The following is a 27,306-nucleotide window of genomic DNA, read 5'->3' as shown; positions in this document are numbered from 1 at the left end:
GAAAGGACCTTCTCCCAGAAGTCCCTTCACTCAGACTCCTACCAGGTAATTCATGGATCCCACTCATCTCCTGCATGCTGTGTCATATGTGGTTAGCGCACTGGATTCTGTTCTGAGCCCACCAAGTCTTTGCACTTGCCTCAGGTTCCCAGGAAATTAGGAGACTTCAGCACTCTGGAAATTCCCTTCCGCAATAGCAGCGCGCAGCATCACTCAGCTGGGAAATCCATCACACACGAAAAGCCATTGTGAGGAATATGTCCCACCATAATTACATTTTGACTGCAAAATTCTACCCTCTCCGCTGTGTGCTGTACTCCCTCTTGCACTGATGGGCCACTGTCCTGCCTCCTGTGTTGTCAGTTACACCCAGGCAATATGAGTCTGCAGAATGGGCCCAGAGGGTTGTGGTTTGGGGGTGTTGTACCCTGCTTTGCAGCAAAGGTAGAGCTGACAACACAAGGGAAGAGCAGAAGCGAATCAGGCCAGTGGAATCTTTCATGTCTCTGGGAAGCCACCCATTCAGATCAGCCCTTGGTACTGACTGACAGGCGTTATTTGATGACCCACGTGGGAAATGCGTTTAGCTCCCACTGGGCAGGGTGGGCACGTCGCAAACATGGTCAGGCCAGTGGATAGTGACGCTGGGGGGAGCTGCATGAGTGCTGTTTGTGCTGCCCCTTGTGTGGCTCACCAGAGGCCTGTCAATTCTGCCACTTCCTCCACAGTTCACTTCACAACAGAAACACAAAAACACACACACCTTGCATCTCCCCCTTTCCTGTTGGAACACTGCCCGCAATTACAATTCAGTCAGACACCGCCAGCCTGGACGGCCGGGGCCCCAATTTGCACAACTAGAAAAAACAAAGAGCTTCTCCGTTCTTGGCTGCTAGCACATGGCCCTGTGGGATTCGACTGTTCCATTAGTCGGCTGCAAAACCTATAAACTTGCCATGCAGCTGAATTTGATGCCCTTTGCTTGCACTGGCTGGTAATCCCACACTCAGGGTTTCTTCAGCCTGGCCAAACTCATATTGGAAAGAATTCTCCATTGTCTTTCTTACTGACACCAGCTCCTCTCCTACTGGGGTGAATTCTGCTCCGCAGTAAATAATGTATGTGAGAGACATAGTGGGACGGGAGGAAATCTCTTTTATTGGGACAACTTCTGTTGGCGAGAGAGACAAGCTTGCAGGCTACATAGAGCTCTTCTTCAGGCCTGGCAAGGTGCTCCCAGTGTCACAGCTGGACACAAGAGTGAACAGATAGTTTAGCATAAATAGTTAGCACGTATTCTAAAGGGCCGGTCAAGGTGAAGTGGCTCATACTTTTGCTGAACTATCTGTATTTACTCAGTACCTTTCCCAGACCTGAAGAAGAGCTCTGTGCAGTGTTGTCATATGTTAGTTGCGTGTGTGTGTTCTCTCTGCGTGCTGCACTGGCCAGTCAAACTGCCCATAAGGACCATGAGACCTGGTTTATTAGCAAAGGCACTCGCTCAGGTTTATTGTCACTGAAGGATGGTCCTAGCTCCCCGGATCAATGTCTGCCTGTGACAATGGAGCAGCTCAGTCAGTGGCGGGACTTTCCACTGCCCTCTAGGCTGGACACCGACACCCAGTACAAATAAGTTATATATTGCTCCTCTGTTGCGATTAGTTACCACCCATTATCATGCACATATTGGTTCGATCAAAACATCTCTATCCATCACATTCTCATCCTGCCCTTATCATTAGGAAGGGTCAGTGCAGGGCTAGCGCTTCCATTTAGGTGACCTAGGTGGTCGCCTAGGGCACCAGGATTTGGGGGGGCGGCATTTTGCCATCCTCGGTGGCAATTCGGCGGTGGGGGGTCCTTCCGCACTCTGGGTCTTCGGCGGCAATTCTGCGGCGGGTCCTTCACTCTGTCCGGGACCCACCGCCGAAGTGCCCCGAATACCGAGAGCGCGGAAGGACACCCCCCTGCCGCAGAATTGCCACCGACCAGGGGCGCAGAAGGACCCCCGCCTAGGGCGCCAAAAACCTTGGCACCGCTCCTGGGTCAGTATGTTCTCATTATCTTTGGTGGGGGGGGGGGTTGTACCATACTTTTCATTGGCTTATGTTGTCTCTTGCTCGTACGGGTGCTGGCGCCTAGCAAAGTGCTTCTCCCATTCAGTCCCAACCTCCACTGTGCCTGGGGTCCCACTGCCACACAAGGGGTCAGAGCCAGACATGAGCTGAATCAATACGCATGGAAGTGGGCCCACTCCACCATTTGTGTGATTCCTTCTGTGTGGCTACACTATGGGCCCACTCCACCATTTGTGTGATTCCTTCTGTGTGGCTACACTATGGTGAATTTGGTCCAGAGAGTGGGTGGAAGGAGATGGGAGATGGAGCCAGTGTTGGGGCCCATGGGGTAGCATGGGGATGGAAGGTTATTCTAGTTGTTGGATAGACTGAAGGTTGGATAGGGGTGTGTGAGGGAGAGTGGAAAGGTCGAAGCTACAAGAGGCAGCCCTGGCATGACCCCGGGTGTTAGCAGGAGGGTTGGAGAGAGGACAGGTGGGGTTTAGAAATGTTATAGAGGGGGAAGCAACAGAATTTGATGCAAGGTTGGATGGAGAGAAAGAAGAAACGGAAAGGGTCCGAGATAATCTATTGGACATTTTCATTAATAACTTGGATAACAGAGAGGACAGTATGTTTATAAAACTTGCAGATGACACTAAGCTTGGCAACAGCACAAGAAGAAGAACTCCACATGGACTCCTCCTGAGGGTCGAAATGACAGTCTGGACCTATACATTGAATGCTTCCGCCGACGTGCACAGGCAGAAATCGTGGAAAAACAACAAACCGCTTGCCTCATAACCTAAGTGGCGTTGCCAGAACGCCATAGCATCCAAGCCTCAGAAACCACCCTGAATTATCATCAATAGAGGCCTTGATTAAAGGAGGCTGCTCTCCGTCATCATGACAGCGACTCAGATAGACATTAAACAAACAGAAATAATACGAAGGAAGGCCCGCCAGACAACTCATCCAATTTACCACATTCCTACCCCAAAGCGCACTTCCTTCAGATTCCCACTGAGAATATCACTAAGAAACTGACCATCTACTCAGGACACTTCCCTACAACTAACACCAGAAAAAATTCCAGCATACCCTTAGAGACCCCCCGACCATGGGTTATTTCTATCTACTACCAAGATCCACAAACCCGGAAAATCCTGGACGCCGCCATCATTCTCAGGCATTGGCACTCCTCACATGAAGTGACTGTCTGGATATGTGTGGGAACTGTCTACTCGGACCCTATGCCACCAGCACTCCCAGCTATCTCCGTGACACCACTGATTTCCTGAGGAAACTACAACGCATTGTCACCCCCAGAAAACACCATCCTAGCCACCAATGGATGTAGAGGCTCTCTACACAAACACATCCCACAGCGACAGATGGATATACAAGCTGTTAGCAACAAGTATCCCTGATGATGCCACAGCACAACTGGCTGCTGAGCTCTGTGCCTTTATACTCACACACAAAACTATTTCAAGTTTGATGACAATATTACTCCAGATCAGGGCACTGCTATGGGCACCCGCATGGCCCCAACAATACGCCAATATTTTTATGTGCTGACCTGGAACAACGCTTCCTCAGCTTCGTCCACTCACGCCCCTCCTCTACCTACGCTACATGATCATCTCATCATCTGGACCCATGGAAGGAACTCTAGAAAAAAATTCCACCACGATTTCAAACAACTTCCACCCCACCATCAACCTCACCGGACCAATCTACACGGGTTCCACTTTCTAACACCACGTGCAAATAAGCGATGGTCACATTACACACTCTATATCGAAAACCTACGACCCTACGCCTACCTTCATGCTCAGTTCCATCCCGGCACATCACACATCCTTGTTTCTACAGCCAAGCACTGAGTACAACGCATCTCTGAACCCTTCAGACAGAGACCTAACACCTACAATTCTCTCCATCCAAGCATTCTCTAAACTACAATACTCCGCACGAGAAATTAGGAAACAGATCCACAGAGCCAGACTTGTACCAGAGCCTTCCTACTGCACGACACAAGAAAGAAACCAACAGGACTCCACTGCGCACTCACATACCACCCCAGCTTAAGACCCCTCCAACCATCTTCAGGATCTTACACCCATCCCTGGACCAATCGATCCCACAACTTTCAGCATTTTGGGGGGCCAGTCCGTCCGCCACAGACAACTCCCCAACCCTATGAACGTATTCTCACAAGCAACTGCACCCGCCCATAGTAAACTCCAGACTCAAGGAACCAATCCCAGCCAAACAACCCGTTTGCCAACTCCTGCCACATGATCTCACACCAGCGAAACCATATAGGACCTAAACCAGATCAGCCCAATACCATCAAACTGTTCATTCACATCTGCGAATGTTCCCACAATTTAAATATACGCCATCATATTGCCATCAATGCCCCTCTCTATGTACTCGGCAAAGCGGACAGTCACTCCGGAAAGAAGAATGGAACAATCAAATCAGGCAATGCAATAGACAAAAACCTGTAGGAGAGCACCTTCACTCCCTTGCCACACGTTGAGGCAGACCTTAGTCGCTATCCGCAGTCAAAAACTCGGACCAGACTGCAAAGAGAACTGCTGAGTTAGTTCATTGCAAAATTGACACCATCAGCCTGGACAAACCAAAGGACTGTGAATGACTTGCCAATTACAGAAACATCTCCTCCCTTTTTCACCACCTCGTACTGCGTAGAACAGCGCCTACCCCTCCCTGACTACGTAACTCTTATCTCTAGCTTGCTGCTGATTCATATACCTGCCCTGAAATTTCCACTACCTGCGTCTGACGAAGTGGGTATTCACCCACGAAAGCTCACGCTCCAAAACCTCTGTTAGTCTATAAGGTGCCACAGGATTCTCTGCTGCTTTCACAGATCCAGACTAACACGGCTACCCCTCTGATACTAAGCTTGGCATGGTTACAGAAACTCTGGAGGACAGGATTAGAATTCAAAACAGCATTGATAAATTGGAGAATTAGTCTGAGTTCAACAAGATGAAATTCAGTAAAGACAAGTGCACTGTACTTCACCTAGGAAGGAGAAAAATCAAATGCACAGCTACAAAAATGGGGAATAACTGGCAAGGCAGACTGCTGCAGAAAAGGCCAGAGGGGTTATTGTGGATCGTAAACTGAATGTGAATCAACAATGTGACGCAGGTGTGAAAAAGGCAAAACTCATGCTGGGGTGTATTAACAAGTGTCCTACATAAGACACAGGAGGTCACTGTACTGCTCTACTTAACTCTGGTGAGGCTTCAGCTGAAGTATTGTGTCCACTTCTGGGGGCCTTACTTTAGGAAAGATGTGGTCAAATTGGAGAGAGTCCAATATTGAGCAGCAAGAATGATCAAAGGTTTAGAAAACCTGATCTATGAGGAAAGGTTAAAAGACTGGACATGTTTAGTCTTGAGAAAAGAAGACTGAGGGAGGACCTAGTAATAGTTTTCAGCAATGTTAAGGGCTGTTATAAAGAGCTTGAAGGAAGTGGTGATGGCTGGCGGTGTTGGGCTGAAGGAAGTGTCTATGGCTGGCAGTGTCAGGTTGAGGGAAGTGGCTATGGCTGGCAGTGTCGGACTGAGGATTGAGGGAAGTGGTGACAGCTGGCAGTGGTGGGTTGAAGGAATTGGCGATGGCTGGCAGTGGTGGGTTGAAGGAGTGATGACAGTTGTGTTTCGGAAGTGGCGACATCTGGCAGTGTCAGGTTGAGGGAAGTAGTGACGACTGGCAGTGATGGGTTGAGGGAAGTGGCGACAGCTGGCAGTGGTGGGTTGAGGGAAGTGGCGACGGTTGGCAGTGGTGGGTTGAGGGAAGTGGCGATGGCTGGCAGTGGCGGGTTGAGGGAAGTGGCTACAGCTGGCAGTGTTGGACTGAGGATTGAGGGAAGTGGTGACAGCTGGCAGTGGTGGGTTGAAGGAATTGTCGATGGCTGGCAGTGGTGGGTTGAAGGAATGATGACAGTTGTGTTTCGGAAGTGGCGACGTCTGGCAGTGTCGGGTTGAGGGAAGTAGTGACGGCTGGCAGTGATGGGTTGAGGGAAGTGGCGACGGCTAGCAGTGGTGGGTTGAGGGAAGTGGCGATGGCTGGCAGTGGTGGGTTGAGGGAAGTGGCGACGGTTGGCAGTGGTGGGTTGAGGGAAGTGGCGATGGCTGGCAGTGGTGGGTTGAGGGAAGTGGCGACGGTTGGCAGTGGTGGGTTGAGGGAAGTGGCGATGGCTGGCAGTGGCGGGTTGAAGGAGTGATGACAGTTGTGTTTCGGAAGTGGCGACGTCTGGCAGTGTCAGGTTGAGGGAAGTGGCAATGACTGACAGTGGTGGGTTGAGGGAAGTGGCGATGGATGGCAGTGGTGGGTTGAAGGAGTGATGACAGTTGGGTTGAGGGAAGTGGCGATGGCTGGCGGTGTTGGTTTGAAGGAAGTGGCGACGGCTGGCAGAGGTGGGTTAAGGGAAGTGTGTGTTCAGGTTAGAGGAATAGAGGGCAGTGGCCGTGAGGATACTATGGAGGGAGGCCTGGGGCAAGTACTGGCTGTTTGGGTTATGGAAGCAGCGACAGGTGGTGATATCAGTGTGAGGGGCAGTGAGAAGTGGCTGCTTAGCACTGGCACATTCCTTTGTGGGCCCAATTTGGAGGTGGCAGGTAGTCATGTGAGTCTGGGAGGCAGGGCCGGCTCCAGGCACCAGCGCAGCAAGCAGGTGCCTAGGGTGGCCAACGGGAAGGGGTGGCATGTGTGGGTCTTCGGCGGCAATTTGGTGGCGGGTCTCTCAGTCCCTCTCAGCGGGAAGGACCCGCTGCCGAATTGCCGCTGAAGAAAGAAGCGGTGGCGGTAGAGACAATTGTGGCTTTTTTTTTTTGCCGTTTTGTGGCGGCAAAAACGCTGGAGCCAGCCCTGATGGGAGGGGTTGTCGGCAGCGGTGTAGGTCCAAGGAGCAGCCACTAGTGTCTGTGCTTGTCTGGGGGAGAATTCACAGGGAGCTGCGAAGTTGCAGTGTAGCAGTTACTGGCAGCTCTGTGGATCGTAGGGTGACAAGATCTCCCGATTTTATAGGGACAGTCCTGATTTTTGGGTCTTTTTTTAATATAGGCTCCACCCTCTGTCCTGATTTTTCACACTTGCTGTCTGGTAACCCTAGTGCATCAGCGTATGTAGTGACAGCCAGCTCTCTAGAACTGAGGAAGCAGTAAGAGTTGACTTCATGGGTTAGAAGGAGCAGGAGGAACCATCTTTGTGGGTGTGAGGGAGCAGCCAGCTTCATGGCGCAGAAATTAACACTGAATTATAGGAGGTGCACACAAGCAACGCCAACTAACTCAACAAAGCCATGTCACGCAGGACACCATCTAACACAAATTTCTTCCTAGTGCATCATGTCCCTTTCCCAGAAACCTCGCGTGGATCAATCATGGGAGTGTTTGCATTTGGAGAGGGGATTCATTGCTGCCTTTGATCAGTGTTGGGTCTCTCTGGGTCCTGTGAGAGTTTGTTCCGTTGCCATGTCCCTGCCGCCATGTTCGAGCAGCCTCTGAAATGCAGAAGAAAAGCAGATCGGCAGCTGAGCTCGGTTGTCTGTGTGGCTCATTTCCATGCCAGTCTGTCTCATGTACACACATACCAAGTGGCATTTCTCATGACTGTGGGGTTTCTGCCCCAGTGGGTGAGGAAAGTATTTTGTGCCATTTGTTTTTTTTCCGTCAATCTCAGTGTAGTTCCAGGAATGATATCAGCACTAGAAATGTTCTCTGATGCCATTGTAATCCCTGGAAAAGAACTGCCTTCCAGGGCTATGCAGGCAGCTGGCATGTGCCCATGGTAGCCCTGAGTCCCTAGAGATGGGGAGTATTTTTTGTCCTGTCCATTGCTTACTTCCACCATTAGCTGGTTCCTTGCATGACCAGTGAATGGAGCAATCCTGAGGCCTGGCTCCCAGTGCTGAGTACAAGAGGGTTACCCAGCGTCACTGCTACTCCTGGCCGTACCCCCCACTCCCGCACACACATCTCTTGACTGCAGCCTGCCTTCATGCTCCTGAGGAGAACAGAAAATGGAAGGACCCCAGCCAGGAACTCCAAGCAGGCTGCACTTCCGCTTCCCGCCACTACCAAAGCTGCCTTTCCTTCTCCAAATCGCTTCCCTATGCAGAGTTCTAGCCCCCATCAACACCAACTTGGACACGGAGCGTGGCTGATCCTTGGCTATCATTTCCTTGACAGGTTCATCTATCATTTCTGCTACCCTGCCAGCTTATTAGCAGATGTTATTCTGTTCCCAGAGGATAAGCAGGAGGTAATCAAATGGCCCAAGCTACAGATGGCTTGACAGAGCCTGCCCCACACTCTCTCTTATTGATACAAGACTGCCAGCTCTAGAGACCTCCCAGTGCAGGCAGCAGCTGCCAGGAGGCGTCAGGAGCTAGGATGTGGAAAGGGGGAGCTGCAGCACCAGGATGGGATGTCTGGATGGGCTGTGCCGGAAGCAAAGCCACCGATTCCAATCACTGTGGTGGGACGCTCGGAGCAGAAGCCACGTGATGTTGGTATCATTTTAAGAACATAAGAACGGCTGTACTGGGTCAGAGCAAAGGTCCATCTAGCCCAGTATCCTGTCTACCTACAGCGACCAATGCCAGGTGCCCCAGAGGGAGTAAACCTAACAGGTAATGGTCAAGTGATCTCTCTCCTGCCGTCCATCACCACCCTCTGACAAACAGAGGCTAGGGGCACCATTCCTTACCCATCCTGGCTAATAGCCATTAATGGACTTAACCACCATGAATGTATCTAGTTCTCTTTTAAACCCTGTTCTAGTCTTAGCCTTCACAACCTCCCTCAGGCAAGGAGTTCCACAGGTTGACTGTGCACTGTGTGAAGAAGAACTTCCTTTTATTTGTTTTAAACCTGCTGCCCATTAATTTCATTTGGTGGCCCCTGGTTCTTATTATGGGAACAAGTAAATAACTTCCTTATTCACTTTCTCCACATCACTCATTATTTTACATATCTCTATCATATCCCCCCTTAGTCTCCTCTTTTCCAAGCTGAAAAGATCTAGCCTCTTTAATCTGTCCTCATATGGGACCCATTCCAAACCCCTAATCATTTTAGTTGCCCTTCTCTGAACATTTTCTAATGCCAGTATATCTTTTTTGAGATGAGGAGACCACATCTTACGCAGTATTCAAGATGTGGGCATACCATGGATTTATAGAGCAAGGGCAATAAGATATTCTCCATCTTATTCTCTATCCCTTTTTTAAAATGATTCCTAACATCCTGTTTGCTTTTTTGACCGCCTCTGCACACTGCGTGGACAACTTCAGAGAACTATCCACGATGACTCCAAGATCTTTTTCCTGACTCGTTGTAGCTAAATTAGCCCCCATCATATTGTATGTATAGTTGGGGTTATTTTTTCCAATGTGCATTACTTTACATTTATCCACATTACATTTCATTTGCCATTTTGTTGCCCAATCACTTAGTTTTGTGAGATCTTTTTGAAGTTCTTCACAGTCTGCTTTGGTCTTTAACTGCTCAAGATAGTATAATCTACAAAGTTTGCCACCTCACTGTTTACCCCTTTCTCCAGATCATTTATGAATAAGTTGAATAGGACTGGTCCTAGGACTGACCCTTGGGGAACACCACTAGTTACCCCTCTCCACTGTGAAAATTTACTATTTATTCCTATCCTTTGTTCCCTGTCTTTTAACCAGTTCTCAATCCATGAAAGGATCTTCCCCCTTATTCCATGACAACTTAATTTATATAACAGCCTTTGGTGAGGGACCTTGTCATAGGCTTTCTGGAAATCTAAGTATACTATGTCCACTGGATCCCCCTTGTCCAGATGTTTGTTGACCCCTTCAAAGAACTCTAATAGATTAGTAAGACATGATTTCCCTTTACAGGTGACATTAAAATGGCCGGTTATGGCTTTGGAAGCAAGTGTATATTTCATGCACGTGTATGTGCTTTGAGAGCCTGAGGCAGAAGCGCTTTGGGGTAGAGATTTCCTACACACACCCTGAGGGTTGTCATGCATATGTGCTCCATGCATGCGTATGTGTGTGAGTAGAGGAGGAAGGGGACCCACATAAACATTCCTCACTCTCATCCCCACTGCTCTAATTACCCTGCTCCCCGTGATCATCCAGGTCCTGCCCTGACTTTGTGGCACTGCATCTAAGCTAGAGCTGGGCAAGTAATTCACAACGCCTTATTGGGTGAATATTTCTGCTTTGGCAGACTGTGATTTTCCAAGTGGTGGAGGGCCGTCCGTGGGGAGGGATGGGTGCGTTGGGATCGAATAGTAGCTCCTTCACAATCCTGTTCTGTGAGTGGCAGAAAGATAGAATTCAAGCTCTTTTGCCCAGATTGGACAGCTAGGTCACATGATGTCCCTACTCCCCATTCGATGAGCAAACCTCTCAGCATGAGGGCGCCCAGCAGAACTTGACATTGGCTTTTCGTGAATATTCAGTAATGGTTATTGGAGAGCTGCCATTCCCTGCCCTAGGAAGGGAGCAGAATGTGATCGTTTAAGGATTCTAATGACTATATTTGGCAGAGTCCCCCAAGCTCTGGTCATGGCAGCCTCAGGTCATCAGACTCTAGGGATATATGGAAACTCAGGGAATTCAACCCAGTCCCTGTCTCAGTGACCTAAGGAACTCACTTTCTCCTCCTGTGGCAGTTCAGCTCAGTGGAAGTAGCTAGGCTGCCAGGCCCCAGTTTAGAGCCAAGCTTACTGGTCTCCAGCCTAGGATACACTGCCAGGCCTGCCTGCGAGCCCAGGAAGGGGTGAACTGACCTAGTGTATGTGGGAAGAGATATCCTGGGCGGGGCGATGGAGCAGACAAGAGTGTTTTGTGACTCCTGATCCATGCTGCCCTGTGCATGTTCTTTGCCTACAGCTGTCTGTCGGCACACCTTGGACAGCATTGATATACATCGAAATAAATCCCCATGGTCTCCTGGACCACTCCCCAGAGGGTTCTCCTGAGATGGAAATATCCAGGAACATTGTATAGAGTGGGAGAACTTTGCTATAGGTTGTTTTGGACCATTCTATGGAATCCTTCTCCTGCTACAGGGTGGGTTAAATAACCTAGAGACGAGATCTCATTCTTTAATGCATTCTGTAGGTGTTAGAGCAATGTCTGTGGGGCCTGTTAAATTCTTTTACCCAATGGCAATTCCCTGCTGGTTTGTTCTTCTCACCTCTGATCACTGAGTGAGAGTCTGTTCTCCCACGCTCTATGGGTCTGCGTTTCCTAGCAGGACCGGGTTGTCAGAGTGGGACATCCCAATAGGTATCGTAACATGCTTTTGATCCAATAGGTGCCAGCTCAAGGACACAGTCATTATCTACACGATCGCCCACAATGCAGATGCGGGAGGACTATGTAGCCCACAGAACAATCCATATGTTCTACTGCATGGACTCCTGCTCTAGCTAGGGTGACCAGATGTCCCGATTTTATAGGGACAGTCACGATTTTTGAGTCTTCTTCTTATATAGGCTCCTATTACCCCACCACTCCCGTCCTGATTTTTCACATTTGCTGTCTGGTCGCCCTAGCTCTAGCATAGCCTGTCACAGACACTGTCTCACATGCCTGCCACAGAAGCCATCTTGCGTGTAGACACATACATACGCACCCTCCCATGGCCCTGAAACAGGAACTGTCCACTACACATGTCCTGGCTCCATCAGAGACATTGATCAAGATTCCCTGGTCTGCTCGGGGGACTTTGTGCATCCTAGTGATGACAAGCAGCCATATGGATCTGGCTGAATGTCTGACCTGTGTCATGGCCAAGACACCGTCACATTCACACCAGCTCTGGCCCAGTGCTGTGTTTTGTATGGAGCATGTATAAACAGTGGTAATTTAGCATAATTTTCCCCTTGACTGCATCTAAAATAAATGTGAATCATCGCCACAGGTAATTAACATTTCTTTACAACATTAAATTCTAAATGATTACAACTCCTGCTCAATGAAAATTTGTCATGCTTTGTGTTCCCATTTTTCCTGGCCAGCTGTCTCTCCAGAGCTGATAAATGGGAGCAGCATGCAGTGACAAATTGGCTCTGACTTCACCAGCCCTAATTTGGGGGATCAGCTCTGGCTCCTTGGTCAGAAAGCACAAATCCAGAGGATGAGCAACCTCACTAATGCTGCATGCACAAGCCCTGCCAGCTCGAGGCATGAGTGAGTGCATCTCCCGCAGCTGGGGAGTGGAGCTGGGAGGAAGATGCATACTGGCCTCTGCATTGTGCAAACAGGTACAGAGAGGTGAAGGCCAAAGGCCAGACATAGGTGCCTGGAGCAGCATGGCAAGGCCCTGATGATCAGAAATCATGAGCCAAAATCCACTAGATTGACTCAAGACTCGCAAGATTTCCAAAGAGAAGAATTGTTGGTTCTTTGCCTTCTGGGGTGGAGGGCGGCGGTGTGTGCATGCGCAGGTCATGCTTTCCGGCTTCTCCCTACCACCAGGAGGGCTGGAAACGTCCTTTTGTGAAATGAAATCTCAGTTTCCCATGCGCCGCCATGTTTTAAGGAAAACAACAGACGTCACCAGACTCACGATGAGACTGCCAGAGTTGCAACGTTGCCCAAGCCAAACCCCTCAGGCACGTAACTGATATGCCTCAAGGCTGGCTCTGTGGATATGGGGAAAACCATGGATGTGATATATCTTGACTTTAGCAAAGCTTTTGATACGATCTCCCACAGTATTTTTGCCAGCAAGTTAAAGTATGGATTGGCTGAATGGACTATACAGTGGATAGAGATCTGGCTAGATTGTTGGGCTCAGTGGGTAGTGATCCACGGCTTGATGTCTAGTTGGCAGCCGCTATCAAGTGGCGTGTCTCAGGGGTCGGTCCTGGAACTGGTTTTGTTCAACATCTTTATCAGTGATCTGGATGATGGGATTAATTGCACCCTCAGCAAGTTCACAGGTGAACTGGGGAGAGAGGTAGATATGCTGGAGGGTAGGGATAGGGTCCAGAGTGACCTAGACAAATTGGAAGATTGGGTAAAAGAAATTTGATGAGGTTCAACAAGGACAAGTGCAGGACGGAAGAATCCCATGTACCACTACAGGCTAGGGACCGGCTGGCTAAGCAGCAGTTCTGCAGAAAAGGACCTGGGGATTACAGTGGACTAGAAGCTGGACATTGAGTCCAGCCTGTTGCCTTGTTGCCAGATAAGGGGCTATTGAGAATCTATGATTGCGCGGCATTAGGAGGAGCAAGTGACGCAGCAGATCGGGGAAGTGATTATCCCTCTGGTCGCATTGTGAGGCCACACCTGGATTTTTGTTTCCCACACTACAGAAAGGATGTGGACAAATTGGAGAGAGTCAGTGGAGGCAACGAAAATGATTCAGGGGCTGGAGCACATGACTTACGAGGAGAGGCTGAGGAACTTAGTTATTTAGTCTGCAGAACGAGAGAATGAGAGGGGATTGATAGCTGCTTTTAACAACTACCTGAAAGGGGTCAACAAGAGGATGGATCTAGACTGTTCTCAGTGGTACCTGATGACAGAACAAGGAGTAATATCTCAAGTTGCAGTGGTGGGAGGTTAGGTTGGCATATAGGGAAACATGTTTCACTAGGAGGGTGGTGAAGCACTGGAATGGGTTACCTAGGGAGGTGGTGGAATCTCCTTCCTTAGAGGTTTTTAAGGTCAGGCTTGACAAAGCCCTGGCTGGGATGATTTAGTTGGTGTTGGTCCTGCTTTGAGCAGGGGATTGGACTAGATACCTCCTGAGGTCTCCTCCAACCTTAATCTTCTATGAAGCCTGGCACACAAAAATGAAGGTATTCAAATTAGGGTCTGAGTAACTTGCTTCGGGTCACACGGAGCTGGGATAAGATCCTGATTCTCTCGGCCAGAGCTCTCATTGTGCTACCTGGCAGGCTTCATGGCACATTGAAGCTCAGTCAGGCTCACTGTCCCATACTCGTCAGGGTGGGGAGCAGCAGCTGAGGCGGGGTGGAGGGGGAGGGAGAAGACCCTTCTTCGGCAGCTTCAGGCCCCTGCTGCCCTCTCCATGTTTCTGAGGAGTTGCTCAGGAGAAGCTGACCATAGCTTTGGGAAGAGGGAGAGCTGCTGGAAGGACACGTTTTGCAGAAGGAGGGAAGGGATTAGAACTGGCCCTGAGCTACTGTGCTCCTCTGCTCCCTCCTTCCCTCTCCTCCTATCACCTGTTACCCCAAAACTACTGTCAGCTTCTCCTGGGCAATTCTGCTCCTTCCCACACAGGCTTGTCTGCCCTTGGTGAAGAAGAGAAGCCAAAGCTCCCAGCTGTCCCTCTGCCTTGCCTTGCAGTGCCAGCACAGCCCAGGGTATATAACTCAGCTGCATCCCACTGAAAATATTGTTCTGCATTTAATCAACAAGGATTAGCCAATCTCCATGTGCCAGGTGTAGCAGTCTGCTTGGAACTTGGAGGGAGAAGCCCAGGTTGCAGCAGGAGGGCAGAGTTTGGAGGAGGCCCCAGGAAGTCAGTCTGTGTGCACGTGTCTGGAATGTCAGCTGCACTGGCTGAACTGCTGGAAATAGTTCTCTTAATAGTTTAGTTTTGTTTTACGAGCATGAAGGCCTCTCATATTATTACCCAGCATGTGGTACATGAACCATATGGGGAGGCCTGTAGGGGGTGCTATGGTGAGAAGTAGCAGACTCCTGGACAGGCCATTCCTCCTCCTCTAGCAGGGAATTAATTCCCTGCCCTCAACCTGCCTGGGTGTCTTGCCTACTTTGTGCTGCTGCTCTCTTGCCTTGTGCTGGGAAGCAGCAGCTGGTGGACAGCGCTAGGAGGCCACTGTAGCCAGCGGCAGGGCAGAGTCAGTCAGGATCCTGGGTCAGTTTCATGCAGAGACATGTGGGGACTCAGAAGCCCCTGCCACTGGGCTCTCCAGGGCTTCTAGAAGGGACAGGGAAGAGCTAGTGAGCTGGGAGGTCCGTTTGGAGGGGCAGGAGTGGAGCTTTCTCACAGAGCAAGTATCTTTCCCGTAGGGACATTGAGCTCAGTGTCTAGATATGGGGTTTACCAAGCCAGTGGATGAGTCTGCACTGGGTGCTGCCTTCTGACTGCTTCCTTTCCCCCTCTTCTCTAGCGTGTGAGCTGGGATTTTACAAGTCAGCCCCTGGTGACCAGCTGTGTGCCAAGTGCCCCCTGCACAGCTACTCAGAGAGCAGGGCTGCACAGGTGTGCCTCTGTGACAGCAGCTACTACCGGGCAGCACAAGATCCCCCATCTGCAGCCTGCACACGTAAGTACCTACCTATCTGTCTCGGACTGCCCACCCACTTTCCACAGCACTCAGGGAACAGAACCCGAATCAGCCTGGCTATTGCAGCAGAGGGAGATTCCCATGCAAGTGGGAAGCAGAGTATGTGTCTGTGGGACAAGAGGGACCTCGACACTGTAGGGGTGAATGTGTTAGAAATGTCGGGCTGGAGTCCTGGCCCCACTGGAGTCAATGGGAGAGTTGCCATGCTCTTTGCTTGTCTGGGGGGAGCGCTGTGAGTGTACCCAGGGGTGTTTGTGTTGTCCTGGAGGCATGTCTGCAATAGGATAACGGTGTGTGTTTCAGTCAGGATAGCTCACATGTCAAAGCTACAATGTGCCTTGACTTCACAAGGATTTTAAAGCATGTAAGCTGTCGTGTTTTAAACCCTTCTTTTTCTTAGTGTAGATGGGGCCTGTCTCTGTGTGTGTGAATGCCAGGAATTCATAGATACACAGATTCCCAGGCCAGAAAGGACCATTGTGATTATCTAGTCTGATCTCTTGTGTAACACAAACCAGAAGATTTCCCCAAGGTAATTTCTAGAGCAGATCTTTTAGGGGAAAAACCCCAATCTTGGTTTAAAAGTGATCAGGGATGGAGAATACACTGTGACCTTTGGTAAGCTGTTCCACTGCTTAATTACTCTCACTATTAAAAATATACACCTTTTTTCCATTCTGATTTTGTCTAGAGTTAACGTCTAGCCATTGGATCGTGTTAGATCTTTCTCAGCTAGACTGAAGAGCCCATTATTAAATATGTATTCCCCGTGTAATTGCTTATAGACTGTTATCAAGTCATCCCTTAACATTCTCTTTGTTAAGCTAAATAGCCTGAGCTCTTTGAGTCTATCACTGTAAGGCAGGTTTTCTAATCCTCCAATCATTCTCGTGGCTCTTCGAATCTGTCAACATCCTCCTTGAATTGTGGGCATCAGAACTGGACACAGGATTCCTGCAGGGGTTATGCCAATGCCAAATAAAGGGTAAAATAACCTCTCTGCTCCTACTCAAGATTCCCGTTTATGCATCCCAGAATAGCATTAGCCTTTTTGGCCACAGAGCGACACTGGAAGCTTGTGTTCAGCTGATTATCCATCATGACCCTCAAATACTTTTCAGAATCCCTGTATTCTGTGTTCATAGAGCTATACATTCACATCTAATCATGTTAAAATGCACGTTGTTTGCTTGGGATCCAGATTGCTCCATATTGGTGACTGTCTTCATAATTATTTCCCACTCTCCCATTTTTTGTGTCATCTGCAAACTTCATCAGTGATGATTCTATTTTGTTTCAGGTTACTGATAAAAATGTTTAAATAGCATAAGGCCAAAACCAGATCCTTGCAGGATTCCACTAGAAAAACACCCACTCGGTGACGATTCCCCATTTACAATTACATTTGGAGAACTATCAGTTAGCCAGTTTTTAATTCATTTAATGTGGGCCATGTTAGTTTTTTAATCAAAGTATTATGCAATACCAAGTCAAACATCTTATAGAAGTCTAAATATATCACATCAACGCTATTACCTTTATAAACCAAATTTGAAATCTTTTTTAAAAAAAGAGATCAAGTTAATTTGACAGGATCTATTTCCATAAACCTATGTTGATCAGCATTAATCATATTACCCTGCTTTAGTTCTTTATTAATTGAGTCTTGTTTCAGCTATTCCATTATCTTACCTGGGGCTGATGTCAGGCTGACAGGCCTATAATTACCTAGGTCATCCCATTTTCACCCTTTTTAAATATTGGTACAACATTAGCTTTCTGCCAGTCTTGTGTAACTTCCCTGGTGTTCAAAGACTTACAGAAAATCAACATGATTGGTCCAACCAGCTCATCAGCCAGCTCTTGGTTGCAAGTTTTCCAGACCTGCTGCTGTAAAAATGTCTAATGTTTAGTAGCTGCTGTTCAACATCCTTCTGAAACACTAGTGGAATGGAAAGAATGTTATCATATGATATGACTACAGCATCTGTTTTATTCCAAATACAGAAAAGAAATATTTATTTAATGTTTCTGTCTTTTCTCCATTATTATTGATAATTCCACCATTTCCATCTAGTAATGGACCAATACCTTTATTAGGATTTTTTTTATTCCTAATATACATAAAAACTCTTTCCTGTTTCATTTTCCCTGACTCATACCCTAAAATGTTTGCTTTTGTCTCCATTCATGTCAAGATAAGAAGTACTTTCCCACTCAGCTCATCCTGTCCCCTTTGCAATTCCGGTGCTGTCCAGGGAACATTTGGATGTGATGAGGAGTCGCTGAAATGTCGCTGTGGAATGCAGGCGGTTTTCATTCAGATTCTGCATGTGATATATCAGCGAACAGCACCCGCTGAAGCAGCAGTCACATCAAACCCACTGCATGGCAGGACAGGCTCCCCCAGAGAGGCAGCTGGATTGCTGAGTGGCCTTGGACAGTCTGTGACATGTTAGTGCTCAGGCCTGGTGTACACTACGCTGTTAAACTGATTTTAACAGCGTTAAATCGATTTAACGCTGCACCCGTCCACACTACACTGCTCTTTATATCGATTTAAAGGTAAATCGATTTCTGTACTCTACAAACGAGAGGAAGAAATCGATATTACTATATTGGAATAGTGTTAGTGTGACGGAAATCGACATTATTGGCCTCATTATTTTACAGTAGCTACCCACAGTGCACCGCTCCAGAAATCGATGCTAGCCTCGGACCATGGACGCACACCACCGAATTAATGTGCCTAGTGTGGAAGTGCACAATCGACTTTATAATATCTGTTTTATAAAATCGGTTTAAGCTAATTCGAATTTATCCTGTAGTGTAGACGTAGCCTCAGATGGGTGCAAGCCAGGCATGGGGCTGTCTGATGATGGGCAAACACCCCACACTGCTTTTCCAGCACATCTTCATCTGCAGCCTGTGCCACGCCATGCTCTCCCAAGCTAAGCAACACGAGGCTTGTCCAACCCGTGGCTGGGAAGCCACGCTAGTGGCAGCAGAGAATGGTGTGAGTTACTGAGTAGGGGGTGTGCTCTCCCCTCAACTAGGGCCTGGCATGGGGGTGCTGTGGTGGAGGGTGGGTGACGGACTCTCTCCTCCGTGTCAATGCTGACCCTGGTGTTCCAATGTGCTGCCAGGGGCTCCTGGATGGGAGGGAAAACAGAGGTTCTGCCTGAGACATCTTGGCGTCCCCCTAAACCAGTGAAGGGTACGTGAGCGCCTTCCCTGTAACGAACCAAATGAAGCTATTTAAGGGTGCATCCCATAGACCAGAGACACCAGGAAATATCAGTGCACAGTGAAGAAACCCCTGGGCATCAGAAGAAGAAGATAAAGTGTAGTATAAACAGCAGACTGGTCAACTACACCTCAACCGCCTGTACATGGACAGTTGAGTATGAAATCGACTAAGACGGATCACTCGTCGGGCCAGGTCTAACTGTTGTTTAAATTGTATATTATTAAGCAAAGTGAGTTCATGCATATACCTATAGTTTTAATTCTTTCTCAGTGAAATATGGTTAAATTTGATTATTGTGTAAAAGCAAATATATCACTTCTGTATACTGCTTTGTTAATTAGGGTCATAGTACCTTATCAGGAGTGCACAAAACTCGAGGGCTGGGCAAAAGACTATTCCATAGTCTGGTATCTTTCAAAACAGTAGATTCCAAAATCTAGATGGAATGATTGGTTAAATTTCAAGATTCTCTGAATCTGGCTATCTTTGCAATGTGCACACATTGCTAAACTGTTTAATCAGACACAGAGAAAGTTAACAAACTAATTGCAGCAAGCGATATAAAGGCAAGGAAAAACCAGAGTGGTACTGCTTATGGGAGTTACATGGTAACTACCACAACCAACTCATTAGGTAACATTGAAGAAGGAAAATTGCCTGACCTCATTAGTGATGAACAGCTAACTAGTATTGCCCTCAGTGTATAACAAAAACGATGGCTAACCAGCAGTGTGTTGAGTCATGTAGACAAATTCTCTTTAGGTACCACTCATAATTTGGCTTGAGTAACATGGTATCTTAATGGAGATAATGTGTTGTTAAAACAATCTTGCTCAGTACCTGGTTCCACGTATGTTTCTTTTATAGTTTCACTGCCAATATTGGAGCCTGACACAGGAATATTTAATAAATTGGTTACTGATCATTCAGCAGGTTATCTGGAAGACAGCATCTACATGAAACAATCGGCTCTGTCAACTAGCAGTGTATCACGCAGCAATGCAAACCTGAAAAGTGCCTCACACAGCTTTCAGTGGTAGCTGTGTTAGTCTGTGTCAGCAAAAAAAATGAGTCCTTGTGGCACCTTAGAGACTAACAAATTATTTGGACATAAACTTTCATGGGCTAAAACCCACTTCATCAGATGTATGAAGTAAAAAATACAGGAACAGGTGTGTATATATATATGAAAGGATGGGGGTTGCTTTACCAAGTGTGAGGTCAGTCTAACGAGATAAATCAATTAACAGAAGGATACCAAGGGAGGAAAAAAAAACTTTTGAAGTGGTAAGAGAGTGGCCCATTACAGACTGTTGACAAGAAGGTGGGAGTAACAGTAGGGAGAAATTAGTATTCGGGAAATTAAGTTTAGGTTTTGTAATGACCCAGCCACTCCCAGTCTTTATTCAGGCCTAATCTGATGCCACAAGGACTCCTCATTTTTTTTGCTCAGACAGCTTGTTATGCCAAGAATGCTTTTGCCATTTCAACTCGTGTGTGCAGTCACAATGGTTCAGCCCAGTATGAGACGGAGAAGCTGGCCACTTCTGTCTCCTGCTCAGGCAAGCTTCCCAGCGGGTGCTAATCAGCAGGAAGGGTAATCTATAACATGGACGGACAGTACCGTGTAGTAACTAATTACAAGAAGTTTATATATGGAGGCCTCACTTGTAAAGTCATTACTCCACATTTCTGTTTTATCCATCATGTACCTAGCACTCTGGGACACACTATAATAATGTCTATCCCAGTTTTCAAAGTGAATCTATTATCCAAAGTGAGCACCAATGAAGTTAAAACTTACTTACCTGTTTTAATGTGCATATTAATCACTTAAAATTTAAAAACTTTACTAGACAAAACCACACACATTCAGATTAGCAGTGACATGCACAAGGCAGAACAAGCCTTGAATAACCTTATTCATGATGGGGATCTTAAAATACTGATTTCCCACACCTGGATAGTGGTTGCCTTTAAGGCTTTGTTTGCGTTACAAGGTATCTTACTTTTAGCTGTGTTAATTATCTGTTGCCATTTACGGAGTGTGTTAAAACACTTTAAATCACATATAAAGGCCCCTCACCACTAATTTATACATTGATTTGGCAAAAGTGTCATGTAATGGCATAATTCCCCAATCTGAACCTTAGAGTCCATAAAAATGGGGTACCAACATGAATTCCTCTAAGCTTAATTACCAGCTTAGATCTGATAGCTGCCACCAATCAGGACTTGGAGTGCCTGATACACTCTGGTCCCCCCAACAACTTCCCTGTGCGACCCCACAAGACCCAACCCCCTGGTCTAACCAGAAACAGAAAGTAAACCTTCCTCACCAGTGCTCTCCTAGGCTTCCTCCCTGGTTACCGTAAATCGCCGGTGATTCAAACCCTTGAATCTTAAAACAGGGAGATGTCCCTCCCCTCCCCTTTTCTCTCTCTCCCTTCCCATCCAATTCCCTGGTGAGTACAGACTCAGTTCTTTGGAGCCTTAACAAGGGGGAAACATTTATAGGTCTTTTAAAGAGAAAACTTTTAATAAAAGAAAGAAAAGAGTAAAGATAATCACTTAAATCAAGATGAATTATTACAGGGTCTTTCAGCGTATTTACGAACTAGAGAAGCCTCCTCCAGCAGAAATCAATTTAAAATACTTCCAGCCAATCACTAACAACGCTACCAGCCAGTACATGTGCAAATAAAGAAAACAATCAAAAAGACTAAACCTCCTTTCTACCTTTGTACTTACAAAATTGGAACAGAAGATTAGAGAGCCTGTAGGTACGTGTGGTCACTCTCAGAACCCAGAGAGAACAACAGACAAAGAAAAGACACACAAACAAAGACTTCCCTCCATCGAGATTTGAAAGTATCTTGTCTCCTGATTGGTCCTCTGGTCAGGTGTTCCCGGTTTCACTGTTTGTTAACCTCTTACAGGTAAAAGAAACATTAACCCTTAACTCTCTGTTTATGACATGTCGCCTTGACAATAACAATTATCAAGGCAACAACTAGGGGTCCTGCTAAAATGTGCTGGCTAGCATATAAATGTACATCATATCAATAAAATGCATTATCTGCACCATACATACATACATGTATATTAGGATGCACTGAGTAGTAACTTTCAGCACAAATATTGTAACAGCGATATAACCCAAACCAACCATACAGTAATCCTGTTCACATATGCTAAGTATCCCATAAGTCCTTGCATTTGCTGAAGTAAGCATTTGGCATAAATGGGTAGGAAACTTTTCAAAATCCAGAAACATCAATTTGTTCTATTTCGTACCAGCTAGGGAAGTACCTTCACGGACCAGTATGTACCAAACAAAGCTAAAGAAGAACAGAATAGCAAGTTAGGGAAGTGGAATAAACTGCTGGCTCAGACTGTAGCAACATGTAACTTGTAAAATCATCATATAAATATTACCAGCTGCAATGTGTGACTTGGGGAGTGCACCTTCTGCATGAGGTGAATGCACCAGCGCTGCATGAGGCTGCTCTTCGGAGACTGGTATTGTACAGAACCTCTTCCTGTACCAGATTAATAAACCTGACATACTGGTCATTTAGCCTCTTGAGTATTTGTCATAACAAACCAAAGTGTGGTCAAGTAATTGACTCTGCAATTTATCAACAACCCTATTCTAGTCAGGTTCTCACACTGCATGACACCCTCAGATCATCCTGTATCTAGGTTGTGTTATTTCCTTCCCTCCCCTCCCCCCGCCCCCGCCACACACACCCAGGCCATGGCACCCTCAGATCAGCTTGTATCTCGGTTGTTATTTCCTTCCCCACACACACACCCAGGGCATGTCAGTCACCCTCTAGTCAGCCAGTATCACTCTGTTCTCTCCCACGGATCACCTCACCTTCCCATGGGCTTTTCTCTCCCCCCTCACACCCTCTGAGCACGGCACCCTACCAATCTGGATGAATCTCTGCTTCCTTTCCAGGGCCCCCCTCTGCTCCTGTGAACCTGGTCTCCAGTGTGAATGGCACCTCGGTGACACTGGAGTGGACTCCACCCCTGGACAAGGGGGGGCGCACTGATATCACATACAACGTGGTCTGCAGGCACTGCACGTGGGACCTGGGCCAGTGCGAGGCGTGCGGCAGTGGGATCCGCTTTGTTCCCCAGCAGATGAGCCTGGGGCAGGCTGCCCTCACCGTGGCCAACCTCATGGCCCACATGAATTACTCCTTCTGGGTGGAGGCTGTCAACGGCGTGTCCCACCTCAGCCTGGAGCCCAAGAGATTTGCTGTTGTCAACATCACCACGAACCAGGCAGGTAGGAGGAGCAGATACCCCGAGGAGGCTCGGCCCATGGCAACTGATGTGAACACTCCCTGCTGGGCCCAGCTGGACCTTCTCCCAAGGGGGGTCAGCGTTTGCCAAAAGGCCCCCCGAGGGATCTGAGTCCGCCCTGGCTTTCCCTGCGCTCAGAAGGGGAATTAGCCACGGTCACTCTGAGTGGGGAGCCTGTGACAAATGCTGGCTTGTCATGGTGACCATGGTAGCTCCCAGACAGGCTTCTGTGAGAAATGGCCCTTGTCTCCTCAGCCGAGGTGGCAGTGGCGCTGGGGAGACGGGGCTGCCTGAGGCTCACTGCTGAGCCGCCGTCTGCAGACACGTGCTTTGAGTGAGCGAGGAATTAATCTTCTTCAGTTCGCTTTCAGCCCGTCACATTCCGCTTCGTCGCCACGTCCCCAACACCCTGGCTGTTCCGCTGTGGCCTCATGCTGGGCTGCTCCATTTCCACAGGAGGCCAGGGGCACATCGGACATTTGTTTATTGACAAGGAAAACTAAGTGGAGCATGAACCTCTAGGCCTGCTCCTTGCCTCCCTTCCCAAAGGGCCACGCAAAAGTTCATGCTCTGTCTAGTGCTCCTTTCCCATCTCACACAAGGGCCAGCAGCTGGCAGGTGCCTTTGTTGTTTGTTTGGGAAAGTCTCTCTCATGCATATCTTGTCTTTTCCAATCCCTTGCTGAGAAACAACCTCTTTCCTCAGGAAGCAGTTCCCCACTTTGGCTCAGAGCAGGACCTTGAGGCCCCTCTCCAGTGCATTTCCAGCTGTGCTCCCCAGCTGCAAACAAGCCCAGGGAGTGTTATGTGATGAGGAGCCTCAGGGCTTGCCTACGCTTACAGCACTGCTGAAGTGCTTGGTGGAGATGCTCCCTATGCTGACAGAGAGCTCCCATCAGCACAGGTACTCCACCTCCCCCAGAGAAGCCCTCCCATCTACATCGCCGCAGGCTAGATTGGTACAACTACGTCATTCAGAGATCCACGCTCCTGACTAACGTAGTTATACTGATGTAAGTGGGTCCAGTAAACCAGGGCTCATTCTGCTCTCGTGTACAAGTGTCAGTTGGGAATAACTCCAGAGAAATCAAAGGAGTTGTGTGGGTCAGCTCATAATAAGGGAGAGGGGACCAACGCCTTTTATTGCAAACTGTCTCCTGCAGCTGCCCAGGCTCCCAACTGACCGCCCCCGGAGGACATCCCCGCTTTCCCTGCCCCTCCTGCCGGCCCTGTCCCAGCGTTATCACACTGATGCTCAGGGGACGGGCACTAAATGCCTGCAATGGCTGGTTGCATAGACAGATAATGAATGCTCCCTAGTTAGCTTTTGTCGTAGAACAGGTGCAGCTGGGAGCAGCAGAAACAGGTTGGTTGGAAAGAACAGAGGTTTAGCCATGTGGCTGGAGGTGTTTAAAGGGATGCTGCAATGTAAAAGAGGCACCAACCTTCTAAGCGGAGAGACGTGCTCAATGCGATAGTCAATGATCGTTCTCAGTCATCCCGACAGCTCCACCACTCAGAGCAGCACTCTGGAGAGGGGCCAGATGGGGACTGTGCTGGATAGACCATACTTCCTGGACTAGCTAGGCCCAGTCAATCAATCTTTGCTGAGCTCTCTGGGGAATCTCACCAATCCCTGGAGTTCAGGGCTGCCAGCGATTGCTGTGGAGTGCGGAGCCTCAGTGCTCTGCCCTTGGGGATTGCTTTGACTACTGTTCCCTTCTGTTGTGCCCAGCAGGGCTTCCTGGGACTGGGCCACCTTCCCCATGGTCTGTGTCTTCGCTAGGGATTTTGACCTTGCCTCACTTCCAGTTAGTTAATATGGTCACATGGGCCAGTCTGGACGCTCCCTGAATGTTTGTTCTGGGTCAGCGTTCCCCAAGGCCTGTCTACACACAGTTTGTGTTGCTTTAACTATACTGTGATCTAACCCAATCCAGTGGTAGCGGTACAAAAGCTGGGAGTTGGGCAGCTCATAGACTGATCCCTGGGGTCAACCTCATGGCCAGGAAGAAACATGTGAGGAATGTCCCGAGGAGCTTTGACAAAGGCATTAGCTGCACAGACTCATTCTTTGTGTGTGCATTAGAGCAAGAGGCACCAAGCAGCCCAGGCGAAACATGCACTTTACTGCACCACAGCAAACTGTAGCTAGTTGAGGCTCCACCCAGGACTGACCTCCATAAGCTACAGTGAGGTAAAAACGACAATGCCTTTTCTCCACGGGAATAGCGCAGCCAGTGCTACCTGGAGTTACCATTTCAGTGCCCAGACACCACAGGCCCCATCCTCGCCTGTATTGTGCCTCCAGCAGGGGCTGCAAGTTGAGGCTTTAGAAATGGCAAGACCCTTTCCCTGTAATGAACCAGCCAATCGTGTAATGCTAGAGGTGGGTGAGCTATCCCTTCCTGGCCCCCACTCGGAGCCTGCGTGGTTAAGGGGTTAATGCTGATCAACATGCAGTTCTCTGGCCTTTTCTCTGTCTGCTGACAGGCTGGAAGCCTGGGGCAGGGAATCCCGCAGGCAGAGCCAGGCAGGGTGAGGAGGTTCCCCTTTGTTTGCTCTCAGTTCCCCAGCCTTTGCAGTGATGCCATGGGACAGTGCTTCCCGGGGACACAGGCCACAAGGTGGCCTACCTCTCGGGTAACCAGTGTTATGATGCATCCTGGTCCATAGCTAAAACACTAATGCAGCTTCCCTGCAGCTGCACACCACAGCACGGAGCGGGTGTCTGTGTGTGTAACACTCCGCACCACCCGTAAAACTGGAATATTCCATTAGGACTACTGATGCTCCCACCTGGCACACCAATGGGGCATTCCATTATTGCTGCCCCGAAAAACAGAATATTCGATTGCTACCCACCCATCCACCCGACAAAACAATGGGGTGGTCCATTATTGTTGCCCCCCGCCCAACTGAAAAAATGGAATATCCCATTCTCACTCTTCCACCCACCCAGCATAACAGGAGTAGAACATCATCATTGGCCCCATGCACCCACCGTAACACATTGTCTCTGGATCACCGCATGTGAGCCCCTCTTCGGAGAGAGGATTTCTGCAAACAGGGGACCCTGTAATCTAGCTGGCAAAGGCACAGCAAGGTCTGGTATCTGGAAGCTGAAGCTAGATACATTCAATGTGGAAATGGGTTAATTAACCCCTGGAACAGCTTGCCTAGGGATGTGGTGGATTCTCTGTCATTTGGGATCTTTAAATCAAGAGTGGACATCTCTTATTTCAGTGCTCAGGGCTGGATGCAGGATCTCTACGTGGGGGTCTCTGGCCTGAGCTATGCAGGTCAGACTGGATGATCAGAACGGGCCAGCCACCCACCATGACACTGGAGTCCTTCATTGGTGCGCTCTCCCTCTGTGACAGTGGCATGTTCCATTGTGCCTCCCAGCATCCATCCACAACAATGGAGTGAAACGATAGGCAGCCGCAGTGAGTGTGCCCAGGGCCTGAGGATGCCAGCTGTGCCGGTTGGGGGCTCTTCCTGCCACTGGCACATAGCCTGGCCTGGCCGATGATTAGCTAGACAGACTTGAAAAGGAAATCAATCACTCTGAGCCCACCTGGGCTCGTCTGCACTCTGGTGCCATGGCCTGGGCTGGCAAGGGTGTAACTGGGGCCCGTAGACCAGAAAGGTTTGTGAATCTGCTCTACCTTTGTGAATCCAAAACAGAGAGAGCAGCGCCCGTGGTCTGGGACAGCAGGAGGTTGCTGTCCCTCCTCACTAGGGAGCAGAATGGAGTTCTGGGACAGATTGTGCTTTAATGTGGGGGAGTCTGACCAGTCAGTGCTGTGCCAGGGCCCCAGGCAACTGGACAGCAAGGTCCTGCTCTCGGGGAGGGTGCTAGACAGCTGGGCTGCCCTCTGGGCATTTGCCTTGGGACCCCAAGATTAGGGCAATGGCTGGACTCTGAACAGGCTCCAGAGATCCAGGGATTTCCAGTCTGCAGCATGGCTCGCTCTGTCCCTGGAGACAAGTCCAGTTTCTGATGTTCTGTCATCTGCATTCTCAGCCCCATCCCAGGTGATGGTGCTTCGCCAGGAGAACACGGGTCAGAACAGCGTCACGCTGCTGTGGCATGAGCCAGACCAACCCAATGGCATCATCCTGGAGTACGAAGTCAAGTACTACGAGAAGGTAACAGCGATTTACTGGTCCAGCCCCCACAGCCTGGGCAGGGTGCATTAAGCTGGGGTTATAGCACAGGCTATAGTTTGCATGATGTAATTACTGTTACCAGCCAGACACATCAAGAGGGTTACTGCCAGGTCCCTCCCCAGTCCCTGCACTGTCTCAGTGAGATCTTTGCCTTGCT

General features: G+C 48.7%; 1 protein-coding gene across 4 annotated transcripts in view; it reads left to right on the top strand.

The window, feature by feature from the left end:
* Nucleotides 1-27,306, top strand: part of EPHA8 (EPH receptor A8) — a 99,396-nt gene that overhangs the window by 49,465 nt on the left and 22,625 nt on the right. For all 4 annotated transcript variants that reach the window (XM_032787637.2, XM_032787635.2, XM_032787636.2 and 1 more), the window contains exons 3-5: nt 15,228-15,383; nt 22,622-22,957; nt 27,004-27,128. In XM_032787637.2, the coding sequence (XP_032643528.1) occupies nt 15,228-15,383; nt 22,622-22,957; nt 27,004-27,128 (617 nt within the window). The remainder of the gene's footprint in view (nt 1-15,227; nt 15,384-22,621; nt 22,958-27,003; nt 27,129-27,306) is intronic.

The sequence above is a fragment of the Chelonoidis abingdonii genome, chromosome 23 (genome assembly GCF_003597395.2).
Source record: "Chelonoidis abingdonii isolate Lonesome George chromosome 23, CheloAbing_2.0, whole genome shotgun sequence".
Taxonomy (NCBI): domain Eukaryota; kingdom Metazoa; phylum Chordata; order Testudines; family Testudinidae; genus Chelonoidis; species Chelonoidis abingdonii.
This window is presented reverse-complemented; position numbering and strand designations above follow the sequence as displayed.